Below are 22,588 nucleotides of genomic sequence, written 5' to 3' on the forward strand. Positions count from 1 at the left end.
CTGGGAGCCAAACCAGTGTGCCCCTCGAGGCCCAGTACCTTCCTGCTTCCCAGAGATCACTTCTGCCTGAGACTGGGAAAAGAGGAAGTCAAACTCCAGCGGTAAATCTCTCACTAGATCAGCCAAGATGGCCAGCTGCTTTCTGCAAGAAAAAAAATACATTAAAATTAATCGTTAAACACTCTTCTCACAATTAGCTTCAACTTGATCTTCTACTCAGACTTGTTACGACTCACTGCTCATATAGCCCATCCATCAGCTGAGCCCAGCTTCTTTTTGGTACCTCCTTTGATTTCAAAGGTTTAAACTGCCTCCAAAGGACATCCTCCTACTTAAATGGCAATATGGTACTATTAATACTTTCCCTTTTTATAATTTTACAATTTAAATAGCGTTAAAAGATGAGACCATGGTTCTGTGCCTCTCACAGGCTGAATATGTATAAGCGGCAGGAAGCATGGTTTCATAATTACATGATTCCTAACTATTGTGAAGGGAAGCTGTTAGACTGAGGAACACAATCTCATCTTCAAATCTTACACAATACAGAAACAACGCCTCACATCACCACACGATGAGCACTGTTAGGTCCACAAGTTTTTAACAATCCTTTACACAAGCTGACAATGAACTTTTTTATTTCCTTTTATATATTTCAAGGGTTGGAGATTTTTTCTTTATAAAAATCGTATCATTTGAAAAACCCAGATCAGGATAAAAATCCAAAGGTTATAACAATTTGGGGACAAAGTTTGAGTCTTAGTATCTAGGGTTGTTTTCTCGTCTACAGTTTTGTGTTATCAGTGTTATTAAAGAAAAGCAAAGAAACAAAGCTAGAAGTAATAATAAGAATCTAGAGAAAACAGTTAAAAATAAGAGCAATTATCCTAGGTTTTTCAAATTACTCATTACAAAAATATTGGCTCAGATAGTTGTCGGCATGACTTAATGGAGAATGTTAAAACTTAAAAGTGAAGAATACATTTAAAGTAATAATTTCCCAGGGGCGCCTGGGTGGCTCAGTCGTTAAGTGTCTGCCTTCGGCTCGGGTCATGATCCTGGGGTCCTGGGATCGAGCCCCGCAATGGGCTCCCTGCTCAGCGGAGAGACTGCTTCTCCCTCTCCCACTCCCCCTGCTTGTGTTTCCTCTCTCGCTGTGTCTCTGTCAATAAATAAATAAAATCTTTAAAAAAAAAAGTAATAATTTCCCAGTATACTGTCAAATATAGTTTCCCGAAAAGCTCACTGTTATACATATTAATTTCTTGCAATATGGGGAACAAGAGGGACTGTTTTGCCCTCCCTATTGGATATGCTTCTAAAATACCCAAAGAAGAGGGCTTGCTGGTTTTGGTGATGATATGGAAGAACAGGCGCCAACATACACTGCTGTTGGGAATATAAATTACTGGTATGATCTTTCTAAGAGCAATCCAGGACTATGTATCCACATTTTTAATGTGCTTAACCTTTGACCAGCTATTACACTTGTAGAAATTTATTGCAAGGAAATCATCAGATAAGAATACAAAAAGAAAGAGAATATTGCAGCACTATTTCTAACAATGTAAAAGTGAAAATAACCTAAATGCACATCATTAGGTATTGGTTAAATAATCTGTGGTATATCCATACAATGTGATACTAGACAGATGTTAAAAGAAATGAGGTCAATATAGATCTATATGTATTGATCTGAAAAGATGTCTGATATATTCTGAGTTCTAATAGGTTATGAAACAGTACATATAATATGATCCAAATTTATATTAAACAATAAAACAAAAAAGTTCTTCACGTACTACATGGGATTGTCTAAAATCCAATTATTGTTTCTTATTAAAAAAAACTTTTAGTGGCAAAATGTTGGCAATTGTTGAAGCTGGGTGGTAAGAAAATAAGGATTCATCATGATCTTCTATTTTTTTTTTTGATGTTTGAAATTTCCCATAACAAAAGTTTTTTCTTCCCTTAAATATCCTTGTACTATCTTTGTAATTTTTTAAGGATATTTCCATTACAAAATGAAAATGAGGTAAAACAAATTGTTAGTTCAGGTCTTTGGCAAAGAAATAAAACCTAGTGCTAACACAATTCAAAATATAGTTCAGGTGATTTGAACCCATTTTGAATATTGCTCACAAATGCTAATAAATTAGCAAAGCATTAATTATACAAAACAGGTTCTTACAGTGATGGTTGCATTTATGTCAACAACTACGGCTGCCTCAATTGGGAACAATGATTTCATAAGCCCAGGAGAGATCCAGGCATTATTAGAAGAGGTGATCAGAAGACAAGTTAAAAGGCAAGCTCTTTACAAATTCTTAAGATAAAAGAAATATTAATATTCAGAGCTTCCATGCAGACAGTGAACATCTTAGACAAATGGAATGGAGCTACATAGTGGGTTTTGCCCGGATGGAAACTTCTTTGACAGAGTCAATGCTGAGCAGCATCAGGAGATGAGACAATCCTCTTTTGCTCCAACCCACAAAACATGGCCAAACCATCAACCTCCTGGTTGGCTCTGTCTTTTTGACTTCTGAGTCAGCTTCTTCTCTGGCCATCCCCCCCCTTCCTTGGTGCCGACCGCAGACCACTCACAGACCTGTGATGTGGCATCCCTACGTCACCTATACTCTTCCCAGGATTTCTAAATTTTGAACTATGTGAATATTACTTATGTCAAAACTAAAAATCCTAAATTGCATGCGCAGTATGGTTACAACTTTGTAGAAACTACATATAGATGTACAGAGAGAAGGGAATGTGACAAGATGAAACACTTTCGATAGGGCAGTAGGAATATGTATTTTGGGTGTTTTTTTTTTTTTACTTTTAAGATTCCTTTAATGCAGCTATAATATTTTAAAATTTGGTTTTAAAAATAAAAACAAAAAAAATTTTTAAAGGTCAAGATATATGGAAAAATAAGGGGCTAGAAGATCTCTCATTTCCACAAAGGGCTATATAAAATAATCTCCTTCTCAACAGTAGCCTAGATAGTAAACCAGTAACCATGTGTTTAAACAGAAGGAAAGAAGTCCACTGAAAAAACTGTGGACATATGTTATCTGGCACATCTGGCATAAGTAGCATGAAGCCCTACATGCATGGCTGAGGTTTTTGTTGTTGCTGGCCAAGAATACAAAATAAAACTTTCTGGGAAAGGTTACTGTTATTTACCAAGAAAAAATATTTAAGCTAATAAAAAATACCTGATGCCTATGAGACTTTGAACATTCCAGAAGGATGAATTCTAAGGTTAAGGGAGCTCACTGCCACCCCATGACCATAATAAGTGTGGAGGGCTCAGGGAGGTATCGAAGGGGAGACATCACAAACAAGAAGGGGTGTGACCTACATATAGCCACTGCCTCTTCTTCCTCTTCTTCCAGAGAAGGAAGAGGGATCAGGTGGCAAGATACTGGGCTAAACTACCAAGGTCAAGTGGACACTGGACTGGTTGGGGTTGAAAAAACTGGTCTAAAGCAATGGAGACTGAGCTTGGCAAGCAGCACCAACTATCACCAGGGAGCCAGGCAGTGACAGACAGAGCAGCATTCCTACCAGAGCCTTTCCTACTGGCCTCCAGGTACCTGGTCACTCAGATGAACCTCCTATGACACTTCTGACTATGCTCCCCATCTAGTGATCCAGATTTATCACCATCACCATTGCTTCTCAATCAGAACTAACAATCATTACAGCCATCTCACATAGATATCGACCCCAAAGAAGCAAACGACATGAAGCTCTGAAAAACGGATTGTGAAGTAATGACATGCAGGGGTGGCTCTGCTCTCTTTTGAGCTACGAGTCTTTTAGTGCCACCTGTCAACTCTGTGTGGTATGTCCACAGCCCACCTTCAGACGAGGGAACTACAGAGAAAAATGCCATAGAGTCAGGCTTGCAACTCTTGTGCCACCCATTTGCCCGTGTTTTTTGGACCCTACATCTCACCTCTCAGGGAGAAGCCGCATGCCTGCTGTGCATAGGATGTAAAGGGGTGTCTCCTTGTGCTTCTTCACAGGCACATGGGCAGCAGCAAAGCTCAGCAGAGGACGAAGGTAATCACTGGCATGTTCTGGGGTGTCTGCCATTGCAGAGATTCCTTAAGTAAGACAAGACACTTTAAAAAGCAGATCACATTGACTCAGAAGACTGATTCTCCATAAAGTTCTGCTTAAGGTCTTAAACGCTATTTATTTGCGAGGATGGGAGCACCAACGAATGAGATATCCCTCCCATTATCCAGAATCTCAAGGAAAAAATGGGGGGTAGCTTTCCTTCTCCCTCTTCTCTCTTCTCTCATGCCTGCAACAGATAAAAAGAGATTGACAACAAAATATACTCTGATTAGTACCTGGCTTAATTTTTTTAACGACTGGTTGGCTGTTGCGGTCTCTCATCTGTTTGATGTCCAGCAAATCATGGGGGTTGCCATTATGTCTTGGCCAGAAATAAACAAAAATCCGGGAGCCACTGCTGCCACAGTCCACAACAAGGCCATAATTTAGAGTCAGGTCTTCAGTGTCAGTTGCTTCAAGCTCCCCTACTCGAGCCAAATACCTAAGCCAGGTGAAAAGAGATACTGGTATCAAGCATCCAGGTCCACAAAGGCACCACTACTTTAATTCATTTGTTCATGAGTCTTCATTAACTGCCTATATGTGCCAGCCACATGGAACCACACGTCTTAAGGAATGAAACAACACTGACCATAGTTACTGATGTATATATATGAGGCAAGAGCTAGTTTGCTCGCCTAGAGGCCACTGGAATCAGAGAACTAAAAGATTCCTCCATGTTTGGGAGCAGTTCCGAAACTGGCTGGGGAACCAAATCTTTTACCAACTTTAAAGAACTTCTAGGCCTGCGTAAATAACTGGGTTTTGTTGTTATAAGCCACTAAGATTCAGGGCAGTTTGTTACACACACTAGTTAACTAAATGAATCCTAATAATTTCCCTTCTATCTATCCTTTCTGTATATAAAGAATACTTTGGAATGATTATCACTTAATATGTGTTTCTAGGTGGTAAAAATGTATGGGGCTTTTTATTTTGTATTTTTTATTGCTAGACTTGCATTAGTAAAAATGTATCTCATAAATACAATATTCTTCTCTACAATCTTTTTTTTTTTTTAAGATTTCATTTATTTGACAGAGAGAGACACAGCGAGAGAGGGAACATAAGCAGGGGGAGTGGGAGAGGGAGAAGCAGGCTTCCCACCGAGCAGGGAGCCCGATGTGGGGCTCGACCTGAGCCAAAGGCAGACACTCAACGACTGAGCCACCCAGGCGCCCCTCTTCTCCACAATTTTTTAAAGTATTTTTTAGTCATAAAAAGAATGTTTATAAAGTATGTATAAATAATAACAATAAAACAATGCCTCTGTACCCAACACCCAGTTTAAAAAAATAAAACATTATACTGCTTTAAAAAAAAACAAAAACAAAATCTAAAAAGCTTCTAAGCCCCAGGACATCAGTACTTTATGTTGGGATTTTTCCAGATTCTCATTACAAGATATTTATTTGGCTGACAGCAGAAAGATGAAACAAGTAAAGATGTTACCATCAAAACACCAAGGTTTGAGTCTCAGCTCTAGCACTTTCTATGCTATATGATCTTTAGCAAGTTACCTAACTTCTCTGAGACTATTTTCTCATCTGTAAGATAAGGGTATGGAGTCTCTGCCCTCAGAGAGGTTAGCACCGTGCTTTGCTGCCACTGCTCTTGTTGTTATGTGATGAGCACTGAGAGAGCAAATAGTAGAAGACTCTGGAGAAAAGAGCTGAAGAGTCCAGAAGAAAAGGCGGCTGAGAGTTGGTAAAATGCTAAAATGCTCCTGAGCTCTGAGGCTTTAATAAACATTAAAGTTCACTCAGAACCTGAGGGTCTGAAAAGTACAAACATTGCTGACTCCTCTCCAAAGGCTTCACTTGAAGAGGAGCCCAGTGAGAATGGCTTTGAGATTATATGGAAAAAGAGCTGTTTCTCAGTGTTAAGAATACATAGTGCATGGCAGACAGATGTAGGGGTGCCTGGGTGGCTCAGTCGTTAAGCGTCTGCCTTCGGCTCAGGTCATGATCCCAGGGTCCTGGGATCGAGCCCCACATCGGGCTCCCTGCTCAGCAGGAAGTCTGCTTCTCCCTCTCCCACTCCCCCTGCTTATGTTCCCTCTCTCGCTGTGTCTATGTCAGATGAATGGATGGAATCTTTAAAAAAAAAAAAAAAAAAAAAAGTCTTGTAAATTCCTTTAAATTTGATTAAGTATTACTATAGGTTGAGCTAATAGTTGAATAAATGCTCTGAAAGCAAAGCTGTGAATTTTTTCAAGTATCACAGCTAAACAACCTTCCTTATATCTGCCCTAGTCACCCAAAACCGTATTTAGGCTAATTCCTAGATCCCCTAGACCCTTACACAGAACCCCTCAGAACTAGGTTCTGTGAAGCCTGAAGCTAGTGCCATTGGGGAGAGGGGCATTCTTTTTTAAGAAAGATTCAACATTACAAATATGAAAGGAGTCCACACATGTTTGGGGCCTTGATGTGTAGGTATCATTAGCTCTGTAGGAAATCCACCTCTGATCAGACAATAAGCCACATGTCTCACCCCTCAGGACAATCTAGCCCACGTTTACCGGTGATTTCACATTGCTATGCAGACCACAAAGTTCCCTACTTTGGACAGAAAAGCAAACTTGATGAATAGATGAGCGTGTAGAAACAGACTGGAAAGAAAAAAGTAGAGCTAAGTACCTTTCCTATGGTACAAAATAAGGGAAGAACATGTATTTGAGCTCCAATATAATGCTGTAAATTATTACATAGGATAGGGTCAGGTAGAACTTTTTTCTGGATCTGATATCAGAGTGAGTTATGGGAAATGAGGCAGGTGGTACAAATCTGTTACACTCTAGTCAATTTGTAGTCCCAAAGACTCTGTTCACCACATACTTACCCATTCTAATCAAATGACTGGGGTGAACTGGGCTTATAATCCACAAATCAACTCATAACAGCTCATTGCTATCACATGACCTGGGAAGACATCTGGGTTCAAGTTATAGAACTTGTGCAAATACTGACCTCACAGGATGCCACAGGCAAGATAAGCCATCTCTCGCCCAAAGTGACTTTTCATTTCTCATCAGAGCAATCTTTCTCCTTCACATGCTTCACATATCTTTCTCGCTTTCCCTCTCTGAAAACCTTCCTCTCTACTTTTCTCACTAGATTCTGGATCCCACTCCCTGCTGCTTAATGAATAACTTTTCCCCAGTTCATTGGTTCTCAAACATCTGGGGCTCAAGACCCTTTATATTTTTAAAAATTATCGGATCCAAAAGAGCTTTTTTTGTATATGCGGGTTACATCTATTTATATTTACCATGTTAGAAAATAAAACAGAATATTTTTAGTATTTATTTATTAATTCAGATATAACAATAAACTCATTACATATATTTTATAAAAATAACTAGTTTCTAAAACAAAAAAAAAAAAACCAGAAGAGCAGCACTGTCTTACAGTTTTGCAGATCTCTTTTGTGTGTAGATTAATAGGAGACAGCTAGATTCTCATATTTGCCTCTGTATTCAATCTGTTCAATATGTTGTTTTGGTTGAAGTATTTGAAAAAAATCCAGCTTCACGGAGACATGTTATTGCAAAAGGGAATATTTTAAGAGCCCATTTAGATCGCTGTGCATGTTCTTCTTTAATACTACACTAAAACTCAACAAGTGAAGTTTCTTAAAGGTTAGTTGCAAAGTGAAATCTAAAACCCTATCTAAGAATGTTTCATACTCTGTAAAGTTAACCATTGGTCTATCTTGCACTTTGAATGGCTTTTATCCCTGCATAATTTTGTAACATCCTATACTGGAAAATACTGGTTCACTGAACCATGCAAATCTTCCCAACATTGACACATTTCATTCTTCAATATTAAAAAAAACCTACCTACACATTCATTAGTATCACTACCAATATTATCAAAAAAATCATTTATGTATTGAGAAGCTAGCAAACTCAGAGTAGCAGATACAGACTTTCCAAACTGCTAATTTTCAAATGAAAGCTCAAATTTTATCATTGACAATGAACACTGATAGTTGTTTTCCTTAAAGTGATAGGCTTTTACTTCATTCATTTTCAAGAAAATATCTATGAAATACCCAAGTCTGAATACCACAGCTTTTCTGGCAGTCATTCTTTCAAGTAAAAATAATATTCCATGATAAAAGCAGTTCATAACCCAATTGCCTAAGGGCTTTTCCTCAAGAAAACTCCAGTGTACATCAGAAGTACTTAATACGTATTTCCAATTTTGTCACACAAAACATGAAAAAGATATTCTTAAATGGAATTCCCCATTACAACTATGTGACAATGATGACTACAATAACTAATAGTATAATTTGGTGCCTCCATCTTGATTTGTACTAAGGCACCTGCAGTTTTACCTACCCGTTGCTTTGTATCACTAGTATAAATGTCAACTCAGTGAAAAGGGCAAAGAAACATCACAATAGCCAAGAGGTAGAAGCAACATAAATATCCACGGACAGATGAATAAACAAAATGTGGTGTATACATAAAATGGAATATTATTCAGCCTTAAGAGAGAAGGAAACTTAGTCATATGCTACAATATCGGTGAACCTTGAGGATATCATGCTAAGTAAAACAAGCCAGTCACAGAAAGACAAATACTGTATGAGAGTAAAACAGCCATATTCATCAAAAGAGAAAACAGAAGAGTAGCTACCAGGGGTTGGCGTGGAGAGGGAAAAAAGGGGAGCTGTTGTTCAATGGGCACAGAATTCAGATTTGCAAGATGAACAACTTCTGGAGATTGGTTGAATAACAATGGGAATATAGTTAACACTACTGAACTGTATACTTAAAAGTGGTTGAGATGGTAAATTTTATGTTATGTGTTTCTTAGCAATTAAAAAAAGAGCAAATAACATCTTAGTAGGTATTATGAAAACAGTTTTGACCTAATTTTGACCTCACAAACCCCATGAAAGGGTCTCAGGAACTCACAAGGGTCAGTAAACACTTTGACAACCACTGCTCTAATGTGACCTTCTTTCTCTCTGGAACATCCATCTGCTTCTCTACCTATCTCTCCCCCTTCCTTTCTTTGACGTGGCTTCCCAGTTCTTAAAAAGCCTCCACTCAAGAATGCCAACTCTTGTAATATTCACAATGATTTGAAAAGGCCTCCTCCTTCTGTTTTAAAATGTGGAGTGTTGTTATTCCCTTTAAGCAGTTTGTTTATATTCCAGTTTGAGCCCCTGAGCCTTCTTTCATATTTGTTTGTTCCGCCTCTGCCCTTCTCAAGCGCAAATACCGTATCTTCAGGATCCCCAAACTGTCACAGTGTTCCTCACATTTCTCTCATATGTATCAACCAATACCGACTGGTTAGGTCCTAGGGCTCACAATACAGAGCTGTGCGTTTGTGGTTAACTCCTCTATGTCTTTGTTAGCTGTCCAGCTATATACATACACAATTGGTCTCCTCAGAAAGTTCCAATGGCTTTTCAAAGCCATGTGTGCACTGGCAGAAAAAGTCAGCTGACCTTTGAACAGAAGGGAAAAAGCTACGACCAGACAGCATTTATGTTACACTTCCCATTTGAGTCTTGCTCAATGGTTGCAGTCAGCAGGAAGCCTCCACTTGTCTCATCATGCATACAAATGAGTAACGGAAGAACAATTTTCCCCTTTGGGAAGTGATAGTATCACCTCTTTCTGAAACTCTGACTTCTAATGATCTAATCAGGCTTCTTATACTTTGCAAACACCTGAAGGTCTTCCTCTGTCCAGGCTCCTGACTTGAATGGATCAATGGTCCTTTCTTGGATGTTTTCGTTTGTGATTTGCAGTCCTGGCCTTAGCCATCATGATCAATTACCTGCATTGCTGGACTCTCCTGCTTTGCTGATATTACACTAAATTAATCCCTAGAGAGGACCTAAAGTCCAAGAGAAAAGTTCCAAAAGCTTTGGAATCCCTCACATCTGCTTTCCCGGGAGAAATGTGATTCACTATCACACATATTTAACCCCCTACATACATGCACACACTGTTTCTATTTGAGAAACCTGATTTCCCTCTAATCACTGCTGGGTCAATGAAAAGAAAAATACTCACAAATACATCACCTAAGGTAGAACTGGAAGATAGTGGCTTTCACTGCCATTACCCTGAAAACATTAAGAGCATTAGGGCAGTAACTGACCAAACCATTACCTAGCTTACAATCAACACTAATTATACCACTTCTAGAGTTCAAACAGAACTCAGCAACACGCCAAAAGTCCATTAAAGCAACCCCTATCAGTATGGAGCTACCATTTTGCTGAATGTCATCATACTCTTTCAACTCCATCCAAGGCTCAGAACCAAATATAATGAAATTAGAGGGAAAGTAGCTGTGCATAACTGATGATAATAATACATGAGCAGGAAAGCATCTTGAAGGTTACTGCTTATCTCCTAACAAGATTAATCAGAGCAGTCAGGAGCATTTATAATTTAAAGCTCTGCTTATAAACACTATAAACACCATTAAAGAACAAGTAAGTGAATAAATGAAAAAATGGCAAAGAATGCAAGCAAATGCCTTCAATTTCACCAGGAAAAATTTCTGAATTGTTCTTTTATACATAAGAAGCCTTAACTTCATCTGCATACCTTAAAGTTTGTCATTTTTATCCTAACCAAAAGTAATGTCTCTTTTCAACTTGCTTTAAACAGAAGTGAAACTCCTAAGGAAGGCTGGTACTGAGCCCACTGCTGACGCAGAACCTCTCATTCACAGTTATACACAGATGACAAAGGAACATGAAGGCACCGCCTTTCTTGGGGAGGAGGAGGAGCAGAAGGAGAGGGAGAGAGAAAATCTTAAGCAGGCTCCACGCCCAGTGCAGTGCCTGACTTGGGGCTCAACCTCATGACCCTGAGATAATGACCTGAGCCGAAATCAAGAGTTGGATGCTTAACTGACTGAGCCACCCAGAAGCCCTGGCACCACCTTTCAACAGCTACCAAAGACATTCTTCAGAACAATAGTCAACCAGACAAAAATTTCTTCTCTAATGAAGACAGTAGTGAGGCTACAAAAAAGTGAATAATACTAACGATTAAGGTTTAGAAGAAATGCACTGAATATATACAACATTTAAGTAAGAACAATTTACCATTTGTCTTGCACTCTATATTATGTATACATGCTAAAAGTGCCCCTTATGCTACAAATTATTAATAAATTTTTAACAATTTACCTAGGGCTAAAACTTTCCAACAGAACTTTCTGCTATGATGAAAATATTCCCCATCTGTCCAAGAGGATAGCAACTAGCCACATGTGGCCAGTAAGCTGCTGAAACGTGACTAGTGCAAGTGAGGAACTGATTTTATTTTATTTTAATTAATTTAAACTTAAATAGCCACTGTGGCAAGCGGCTACCCTACTGGATACCATAGTGTAGATAATAATATTTGTTGAAAAAGTGAATAGACGAATGAATAAACATAAAATATGTATTAAGTCTGATGAAGTTGTTGGAGCACTACTTACATAGCACATGACAGATAAAGAGTTGATTAAAACACACATCTAAGAAAAATTATTCTTATAAATAGCTTTGCTATGCGTGTATGGGTAGAGGGTATCTGGGAAACCTCTGTACTTCTGCTCAATGTAGCTGTGAACCTAAAACTGCTCTAAAAAATAAAGTCTATTAAAAACAGCTCTGGATTGTATCCTTACTGATACCCCATCACTCTCTAAATTTATCTTTTCTTAAATTCTAGTTCTGATGCAAACCTGCTTTCTCCTTCCTGCAGCAATGTGGGTACATGTTCATAATCAACAAATACAACTCTTCAGTTTTGAAACTACAGAGGGCAAACCCTCATGCAGGCTTCTAAAATCCTGGGTCACATCGCCTCAGAAGAAATATGCTAAGTTCCATCAATGACTGAAAATAATTCAAATTAAAATATTTTTTTCAATATAAACTACTGACACAATTTCATCATGCAAATTGGAACAATTTAAGTTGGAAAAATATTGACTATATTATATGTATATAATATAAAAATCACAACAATAAGCACTTGTCCTATTTTTTTATAAGCTATTGAACTAAAGTATTTCCAACAGTTCCTAATTATTTGCTTAATCGTCTTGTCATCAGCTAGTGCTCGCCAGTATTAAGCAATAGCAGCAACCAGGAAGAAAAAAAATTCTGGAAGGAATATTTTATTTTTATTTTTATTTTTTTTAAAGATTTTATTTATTTATTCATTACAGACAGAGAGAGAGAAAGAGAGAGAGAAGCAGACTCCCAAGGAGCAGGGAGCCCGATGCGGGACTCGATCCCAGGACCCCGGGATCATGGCCTGAGCTGAAGGCAGACGCTTAACCATCTGAGCCACCCAGGCGCCCTGGAAGGAATATTTTAAATGCAGATAATGCCACCCATTATCTTCGATATATATCTACAGGGCAGAAAATGGAATTAGAGAACAGAAAAATCAAGATTATTTCAAATAAAAGACTCTCTCCTGCCTCACTGTCAAGATGCCAGCATATTATTCATTGACAATTGTTATCAGTGTGCCCATATCTAATGACCAGCATACCCTTCCTACTACCACCGTCTAATTTGCTGTTTATCTGGTGTGTTCTGAGACAAGACAAAAACAAGCTAATTAACACAGTGTATAAAATAAAAGCAAACATGGGGCGCCTGGTGGCTCAGTTGGTTAAGTGTATGCCTTCAGCTCAGGCCATGATCCCAGGGTCCTAGGATCAAGCCCCACGTCGGATTCCCTGCTCAGAGGGAGCCTGCTTCTCTCTCTCCTCCCCGCTCGTGCTCTCTCACTATCTCTGTCTCTCTCTCTCTCAAATAAATAAAATCTTAAAAAAATAAAAAGCAAACAGGTTCTGTGGGAAAGACTATCTTATCAGTAAAGTACATGTACTTTTAGTCCATAAACTTAATGCTATAGACTTCAGTTACTCATAGGCCTCTTCTGATTAATTTCTGATTCTTAACTTTGTTCCTGCTTCTTGACTGTGTACAGTTCCTGATTCTACATAGATATACATCTAAACTATTATCTCATTGGGAAATAATTCTTCCTTCACATCAGCCTCCCTAACTAGCTTATGAACTCTATGAGTTCACAAGCCACGTTTTATTCATCTTTGTACCTTAGTATCTATAACAGTGTCAAGCACACAGCAAGCTCTCAATGAATGTTTGCTTCTGAAATGACTCACAGGGGCTGCTATGAGTGAAATGTAATGATATATAGCAATTTGTAGCAATATGCACATAACCTTTCATTAAAGAACAGAAGCTCTAGGCTATATGGCTGCTGGCTGCTCAGAGTATTACAGGGTATCAGGACTTTTGGTAAGATAACCACACAGGCACAGTGCGCCTGGGTGGCTCAGTCGTTAAGCGTCTGCCTTCGGCTCAGGTCATGATCTCAGGGTCCTGGGATCGAGTCCCACATCGGGCTCCCTGCTCCGCGGGAGGCCTACTTCTCCCTCTCCCACTCCCCCTGCTTGTGTTCCTGCTCTCGCTGTCTCTGTCTCTGTCAAATAAATAAATAAAAATCTTAAAAAAAAAAAAAAAGATAACCACACAGGCACAGCATGTCCCTTAGCTTTGTAGCTAACTTGTTGCAATTAATTCAACTTAAGTATTTATCAGATCTGGCCACTTGGGGTATAGTGGTAGACAAGAATATCAGATCACTCTACCTCCCACATATCCCTCAAATGCATTGCTGCTTTCATCCAAGTTCAGGCAACCATCATCTCTACTGGAGTATTCCAGTTCATCTCCCTCCTTTCATGTTTAGTCCCCTCCAATTCCTTCTCCACGATGCCACTAAAGTGAGCTTTCTTTAAAAAGAAATTCCGGGGGTGCCTGGGTGGCTCAGTCGTTAAGTGTCTGCCTTTGGCTCAGGTCATGGTCCCAGGGTCCTGGGATCAAGTCCCGCATCGGGCTCCCTGCTCAGCAGGAAGCCTGCTTCTCCCTCTCCCATTCCCGTTTGTGTTCCCTCTCTCGCTGTGTCTCTCTCTGTCAAATAAATAAAAAATCTTAAAAAAAAAAATTCCAATCATATCACTCTTTAAAGCCTTTCAAAGCCTTCCCTCTGCCCTTAAGATAATGTCTAAACCCCCTCAAATGACTTAACAGGTTCACCCCAATTTACCTCTCCAGCCACACAGCTCACCCACTCACTCCCTAACAGTCTTTATTCTAGCCATATTAACCCACATAGAACTCCATAATTAGACCATGCTGTCTTCCAGTGGAAAACTGTGCTTAGATGCGTCAAGAAAAATCTCAATAAACATTAAAAAAAACTCATTATGGATTTAGTTCTCTGAAACTAACAGGCTGCTTAAGGCCAACTGTTGACAACTATAGTCATCTAAACAAATGTTCCTTCTTCAGAAAGAAAGAAGGAAAAATACAAATGAATTGAGCTCTAGGGGAGGAAAGGTCGGAAACATAAACTTCTTGAGAAAAGGTACCAAAGCGTCCATGTCCTGGTGCTTATCATCACCCAGCACATAATGGTTGCTCAATAAATGCTTGCTGAATGAATGAATGACAAAAGTGAAGTGAAAATAAATTCTGGGGACAGAACAACCCAGAAATATTAAGGGGAGTGGTCACGTGTCCCAATTCTGACCAGAAAAGATTGAAGGAAAGGGCTACTGGAGGTTTCCAGGAAGGGCCTTCTTCATTCCTACACAAGAGCATAGAAGGCCTGTTTCTCTCCTACAGGACATGAGTATGGATGCAAGTAGACCTAGTGGCTACTGGCTGCTATTTTACAACCATTCAGAAAGTTGGCGCTGTGGAAAACAGAGACAGAGCTTCTCATCCTGATAGCCAATGTTGAACTTATGGTCCCTTTACCCCTGGACTTCTAGTTATGTGAGCCAATAAACTTTCTTTTTATTTAAGTCAGTTTGACCGGCACTTGCAGCCCAAAGTCTCCTGATACTGTCTCAGAAGCAACAAAGAGAAAATCATGTTGATGATGAACACAATATGTCATCATTTCATTTTGTAGCCTAATCAGAAACTAACCTCAAAAAACAATAGCAAAATGAATCATTGTTATAAAGGAATACAAATCTTCTACATAACTTGTAAGGCATTAAAACTAGATCAAATAATTCAGATATATTTTCTGTTAAAAAAAAAAAAAAGGTATTCAGCTCTCACCGGATAGAATTAACAGAATAGACTTTATAGAAGAAAATACTAGTGAACTGGAAGACAGCAATATAAAGTATCCAGAAAGAAACAGAGAGAAAAAAGACTGGAAAAAAAAAAAAAAGAATGAACTGTGAGAAAACTTCACATGGCTCAATATATATGTGATTGGAGACACCAAAGGAGAAGTGGAAGAGGTCAGGGAAAAATATTTGAAGAAATAATGGTCAAAATTTTTCTGCATTTGATTAAAATGTATAAATCCATAGATTTAAGAATCAACAAATCACAAGCAGAAGAATCATGAAGAAAACTACACCAAGGCACATCATAATCAAATTGCTTAAAACCAGTGATAAAATGTAAAAAGCAGCCAGAGGAAAGACACATGATGTACAGAGAACAAGATTTAAGAATTACAGCAGACTTCTCCTCAGAAAGAATGTACTTCAGAAGACAGTGAAGCATCGTTTCTAAGGTAATGAAAGAAAAAAAATGATCAGCCTAGAGCTCCATACCCACTGAGTATTTTCAAAGGAAAGCAAAATGACTTTTTTGGTCATAAAAGTTAAAAGAACTCACCAACTACAAACTCACACTACCAGAAATGTTAAAGGAAGTCCCTTAGGCAAAATGAACACCATACCAGGTGGCAATATGAACTACAATACAGAGGAATAAAGAGGTCTAGAAATGGTAAATATATCAGCCTTTTTTTATTTTTGAAATCTCTTTAAAAGACAATTAAATGTTAAAAGCAAAAATAATAACAATATATGGTGGAGTTTATAACATGTAGAAGGAAAATGTATAAAAATGATAGCACAAAGGCTGAGGGGAGGAGATAAAAGTATGTGGGAAGAGAAATTATATTACTTGAAGGTAGTCTATGATAAGTTAAAGATGTATACTAGAAACCCTAAACCATAAAGCAACCATTAAAAAAAAATTTTTTTTAATTTAAAAACCCAGAGTTATACCTACTCAGCCAACAAAAGAGATAAAATGGAATTAAAAATGTACTCAATTCAAAAGAAGGGAGAAAAAGAGGAAAAGCAAACAAAGAACAGATGTGACAAGCAGAAAACAAATAGCAAGACAGATTTAAGCCTAAGCATAATCAATAATCACATGCAATGCAAATGGCCTAAACACTTCAAATAAAAGGCAGACATTGTCAGACTGCATAAAAAGCAGTTACTTATAAAAAGACTAGATAGATATAAAATATAAAGACATAAAGGCTAAAACTAAAAAGATGGGAAAACATCTATAACGATAACACTAATCAAAAGAAAGCTGAAGTAATTATATTAATACCAGACTACCAGACTAGTATATTTCAGAGCAAAGAATATAATCAAGGATAAAAAGAGTCATTTAATAATAATAAAGGGTTCATTCATCAAGAATACATAATAATCCTAAACATTTATGCATTCAATAAGTCAGCCCACCAAAACAAGAATATAGAAAGATGCCTTTCATGGTTAAAATGCACCATCAACATTCCTGAATCAAAAGTGAACTTTGCCAAAATGGGGCTTAATATCTTTGTGTAAGAAGTGGCATGCAATTCTACTAATAAAAGTGCAGTATTCCCCAAAGGGTCAAAGGTAGTAGTGTGTAAAATGTCAAAATATTTATGACTTCAATGCCAATTCTGATCAAAGTGACCTAAAGCTGACTCACCTTTCATATTGCCTATCTCCTGGTAATGAAGCACCCCAACGTCGAAAGTCCATGATTAACATAAGTAAAAGGAGACAGGATATGAAGAAAAGTCCTAGGAATGCCAACCGCTGACGTGGAAATGGGCTCACTGTGGGCACAGTGAAGTACCAGGAGGCTGGGCAGAGGTAGGAAAAACTGATCCTGAAATGAGACAAACATTATTAGTAAGAAAAGTCTCTACAGTTGAGTGCTAAAGAAAATGGTTTTTAAACTGGATTAAAGCCCTTCCTAATAAAGGCAAAAATTTATGCCACCAGAAGTCTATAAATGTTCTCTTAGTCTCAAATTTTAGAAAAGAACCTATATGGTTCATGGTGCTTCTATAAATCAGAAAAGCCTTATCTGCTCTTTTCCCAATGTCTGCACTTTTGGGTGTAACCGAATTAATCTCATGTTTATGAAAAGATCACCAGTCTCCCCCGTCAATCTCATAACACTGAAGAATCAGAGCAACTACGACATTCCCATCAAGAATGACGTCAAAAAACCGGATAGTCAGAATACTTATTTAACTAATTAAAAAAATATTTTAATAAGTAATATATGCACATGGTAAGAAAAAATCAGTTTAAAAGGATACAGTGGAAAATGAGTCTTTTGCCTTAACCCACCATTTCCCACTCGAAGGCAACCGCTGGTACCCAGTTTCTATGTATTTTCCCAGGGATATTTCATGTTTACACAAGCATAAATTTATATAATACATGACAATATACATGTGTGTATCTCCATTCCTCTGGTTTTACACTGTATCTACTGTTCTACATCTTTCCCCACTTACTCTATTTGACAACTGTTCCATTTGGTACATACTGATCCACATTAATCTTTTCTGAAAGTTTCGGAGCATCCCAATGTATGGATACACATATTCAACTATTAAGTTCACTTTCCATATTGATTCAAAAGGATCTCAGCCTATTTTCAAAGTTCATTTAAAAAAAAAAATCTTTGTTTAACCTCCTCAAAAAGCCCGTAGCTTTCTAAAAGAACATTGCATCTTAGCACTTTTCGGCTGTCAGCAAGCACTCATTTCACTCCATCACCCTGGGGTTACGAGCCAGAAACTGTAGTGTCTGCCTTCAAAAAAAAAAATGTCACTTTGATCGTCTTAGCATCCATCCGACCAAGCTGCAAAGTCCAGAAGCAGCACTAGGGCAAACTTCACTTGTAAAAACATCCCAGGGCCCCTCCACCTACCTGCCACCCCCAACTGAGCCCCAAGCTGAGGAGAAAATGTGCAGCCTTACCTAGCCATGGGATCCCTTCAGTGGTCTCAGTGCCTGTCACCTCCTTTTCTTTTTGCCCTGAGAAACTGGTCTCCTTGTCTCAGGCATCTCCTAAGTCTGCAGCCTGTTAAGAGTTCGTTGGGTTTCAGGCTTACCTCCAGCAGTGCCCACAGGACAAGCCTTCCACGGGAAGGCCAAGGCGCCCACCCACGCCAGATGCGTCCGCTCTTGTTCCCGGGGCCCAGCTGACGCTAAGCCGACTCCCCGGGGGCCGGGCGTTCTCGAGGCACCGGCGCTCCCCAGGTGGCGGGTGGGGGTGCCCACTTCTCCTCCCCGCCTATCCCAGTCCCGCGGCCCTCCCGCGCTCGCACTCACACGTCGAGCGGCCCGCAGGCTCCCTCGGCAACGTTCCGCTGGGTCCAGAGCGCTTCCCCCCGCGGCCTTTAGCCCAGCCGGAAAGAGGCCTGGGCGGGCGGCGGCGCCACGTCCCCAAGGAAACCGCAGGGAGCCAATGACTGACGGCCGACCCGCCGAGATGGGCCCACCCTCCACCCAGCCCAGGCCGCCGGCGAACTAGCTCCGTCGGCCGCACGTCCGTTCGCCAGAGTGGCCAATCCCCAAGAGCGTTCGGCCGCTAATGCCCGCCCCGGGATTTCGAGCGCGTCCAATCCGGAAAGGCGTCGTGCCGTAGCTCCGCCTGGACGGGCCAGCTGTAGGCGCTCAGGTGAGCCGTGCGAAGCGGTGCAAGGGTGCCCTGCGCCCGCTGCCCTCTCGGCGGCGCGATTTCTCTGCTGGCTGCTTGCTAGCTGCCGCTTCCAGGACTGAGCGGCCCCGGCGGTTGAGTCTTGCCGTGGCCGCGAGAGAAGTGCATCCCTTGCCCACAACCTATCAGAGGTATTGTGTCCACCAACCCTGATCGCCAGAGTCAAACCTTCCGTATAGCCTCCCAGACTTATGCCTCGGCTTCCTTGTCTTGTTCCTGTTAGAGAAACATAAATGGGGGAGAATATCGCTTACACCGAAGCGCTTATAGTATTCGTTCAACATTCATTGAATGTCTGCTGTGTGCCAGACGTGAGCCGCCGTGTCCCTGCCCTCCCAGACCTTACAGTAATAAATACAAAGGTAATGTTTCTTTAATGTTTTTCTTCCTTGCTTACACCAACCGTTTCTCTCATTTCCAGGAAGGAGCCATTTGGACAGGATAAAGTTCAAGTCCTTACAAACGTGGCATATACATGGCGATCCGGGACCCACCCATGCAGCATCTTCTGCTGCTCCTCAGCCCCCTTGCTATGCTTCAACAACGCACATCTGTGGCTCTGCCCTCTTAGGCTTTGTCCTTTCCTCCTTCTCCACCCTTCCCTCTGCCTTGAATAGCCTTCCCAGCCTCTTAGCCAAGCCAACTCATATTCATTCCTTACCACTTAGCTTAAGGGTCACCTCCCCTAAAAACCTTCCTTGCCCTACAACCCCGTCATATATGCCTGTTGTTTCACTTACCATATTGAATTACAATTTATGTGTCTGTCTGTCCCTGTCGACAGAATATGCTTGAGGGCAGGGACTGTCTGCTTCCACAGCAATGCTGGGTACTGTCTGGAGCATACAATACAGCTAATGTATGATAAATAAGTGAATGAATGTAGAAATAAATGAAGACCACCCAAATGAGATAAAAAAGAGGATATCTGTTCTACACCTGTTATAGAAAAGTGGTCAGCTACCAACACTTACATCTGGCAGAGACCTAAAGACTGTCAGGGGAATGGGAAGGCTTTAACTGGTGGGGGGGGGGCAGGGCGGGGAGAAGGAAGGCTTCATGTATGCTCTGATTTGAGAGTTTTAGCATGGGGAAGCTGGCGGTGGGCTTACTAGGAGCAGGGCACCTTATGTGATTGTCCGTGGGGAGCATATTTGGCTTTCTCTGGTTGGTCCTGAGTTAGAAGGCAGGGAAGCTGATAGTCAGTGACCAGTAGTGAGCGCACTAGGCTATGAGCAGCCTAGTTGGTCATGGGTCACGATTCTAATCATCATATATGGTCTGACATTGTCCAGCTTATATGTTCAGGCTCTCCCAACTATTATTTTTTCCCTCCATTCCCCTGCCAGCCTGAATGGGCTTTCTAACTTTCCATCGATTCTCAGTGTTCTGTTTTTCTTTGTCCTTCAATCGCTACTCTGCTTCAGGTGTTATAGTTTATCTGGGCCCCCAAAAATCACATTGAGTAGAACAGTTGGATAAAGTTAGGATTAACTACAAAATTATACAAATATCAGGTGTTTATATTATTCCAGAGCTCAGTTCAGGTAGTCATGGGGAAAACTCAACAAATGTTTTGGAATATATATATTTTTTAATTCTTGAGGTTGTCTGCCAACTGTGCAGTTCTGTCTAACCTATGTATGTTTCAGTCCACTTAATGGGTCTTTTTGAGTGGAAATAGAATTCCTATTTATGTTTTAAATAGTACTTAATTCATGTGATTTATGAACTGTATTAACTTAGAGCTTGAAGGTGCATTAAAACATCAACTTACATTTCATAACTACTGTTATAAAACAGAAAAGAAACTCATATTTTAATCCCAACACTTCATTATACTTTCTTTGTCCATTGTGTTTGGATAATACTTTCTTCAACAAGTCCATATGCATTCAGGAATTTGTAAAACATGATTCTTTACAGAAGCCTGCAATGCTTATCTGATTAACAACAGCTCACAGGGCTGAGTTCTGAGGTTTCCAGTCAGGAGGCCAAAAAAAGTAGCTTGAGATCATTTCCCCATCTCATTTGCTGTAACTCTCAACATGTTGAAACAAATTACAGAAATCCATATTTCAAAACTGGTCTTTAACTGCCTTTCAAAGCCTTATCTACAATTACATTTACAATTTTCTCAAGAAGTCCTTGACTCTACCCAGCTCTGAGCAAAATCAGCCATACCAGCCCCACACTCGGTATACAGTTGTCTGTATCACTTTATTTCCCCTCAGTTCTCCTTCATTCTACACTCCATCCTGCTTTAACCTCTAAAGGAGTTGAAGTACTGTGGTCTTCACTCTCCTTTCCAAGTTTACTCACCTCTCTTCATGTGCCTTCTTGTCCATGACAAAACTCATTGTCTTGCCACTCTTACTTTATCCACCCAAACCTCCTCCATTCATATTCCCAACTTTGGTCAACTACCCTGTGGTTCACCCAAGCAGAAATTTGCAAGTCATTTTAGAATCTCTTCCTTCTACTTCCTTTTTGCTGTAGGGGAGCAAAATTTGCCACCCCCCCAAATGGGTCTCTTTTGCATGTGGATTATTTTAGGCTGATTATTTTTAACAAACAGAAGGCTCAGGAAGGACCTCTCAAAATGCCCCCCTAACTGCCTACAAGAATTTGGATACAGGACCTGCTCCAGGAAGGGAGCTAGCACCACAAATAACTACAGTATAATATGAACTAGGTGTGGCAGACAGGGAGGAACTCAGCAAAATCTGTTTACTAAAATTCCTTTCTGTGTCCCATTTTTTTCTGTATGGATCAGCAAACATTTGTTTACCACATTTACTCTTTTTCATCTTCCTGTGAATTGTCCTCCTTCCCTTTGAAGTCCCAGCTCAGAATGGCATATAAGCCTCAATTGCCTGACTACCTGTAGGCCTCTTAGTCTCATGGAACTCCCATCTGTATGTAATTAAATTTTATTTTCTCCTGTTAATCTGTCTCATGTCAATTAATTCTTAGATCAGCCAAGAGAATCTTGAGGGGCATAGAAAATATTTTCCTTCCCAACGCATATTTCATCCAGTTAGTGGTGACTAGTTGTTCTTAATTCAAGTTTCTAAAATCTTCTGATGCAGCCTTCTAGCTGGTGACCCTACCTCCAGACTAATGCCCCTCCTTAGTGCCCCTCCATTCTGATATAGTGAAATATAATCATGCAAATTCCTGTTTTAACATCCTTGTGGTTCCCCATCCCAATCGGATATAATCCAGATTCCTTGGTATGGTATGGCAGATTCTGCTGACTGCCTACCCAAAAAGCCAACAATCTCTCTTCCACCTTTAACAGAATCCCAATTTTATTCTTATAACCACACTGCTATGCTTGGTCATATGCTTAAAGAGTGCTGGGCTCCAACCCCAGCCCCAGGGAGTAAACTGTGATTGGTCTAAGTCAATCATGGTGTCCCACTCCCTAACCAAATATTGAGCCTGGGCATCTGATGCAATTCTAGCCAACGATATTGAAGGGAAGCCAGCTGTTGGGAGGAATAGGAGGAAGAGGGGAAACATTTCTGGGAGAGGTTTTATCCAACTTAAAAAGAGCATAAAA

At 40.0% G+C, this 22,588-nt stretch overlaps 1 protein-coding gene across 2 annotated transcripts in view; it reads right to left on the minus strand.

The window, feature by feature from the left end:
- Positions 1 to 18,736, minus strand: part of ENTPD7 (ectonucleoside triphosphate diphosphohydrolase 7) — a 44,027-nt gene extending 25,291 nt beyond the window's left edge. Inside the window, exons 1-6 of one of the 2 annotated variants that reach the window (XM_025880504.2) lie at positions 18,633 to 18,736; positions 18,279 to 18,381; positions 16,987 to 17,169; positions 4,371 to 4,576; positions 3,968 to 4,118; positions 39 to 142 (exon numbers count right to left, since the gene is read on the minus strand). In XM_025880504.2, the coding sequence (XP_025736289.1) occupies positions 39 to 142; positions 3,968 to 4,118; positions 4,371 to 4,576; positions 16,987 to 17,169; positions 18,279 to 18,286 (652 nt within the window). In that variant the 5' untranslated portion in view covers positions 18,287 to 18,381; positions 18,633 to 18,736. The other variant, XM_073904324.1, reaches the window with a different exon arrangement.
- Between the last annotated feature and the right edge of the window lie 3,852 nt (positions 18,737 to 22,588).

The sequence above is a fragment of the Callorhinus ursinus genome, unplaced genomic scaffold (genome assembly GCF_003265705.2).
Source record: "Callorhinus ursinus isolate GAN/ISIS: 27379988/994484 unplaced genomic scaffold, GSC_fseal_2.0 scaffold20, whole genome shotgun sequence".
In the NCBI taxonomy this organism is placed as follows: Eukaryota; Metazoa; Chordata; class Mammalia; order Carnivora; family Otariidae; genus Callorhinus; species Callorhinus ursinus.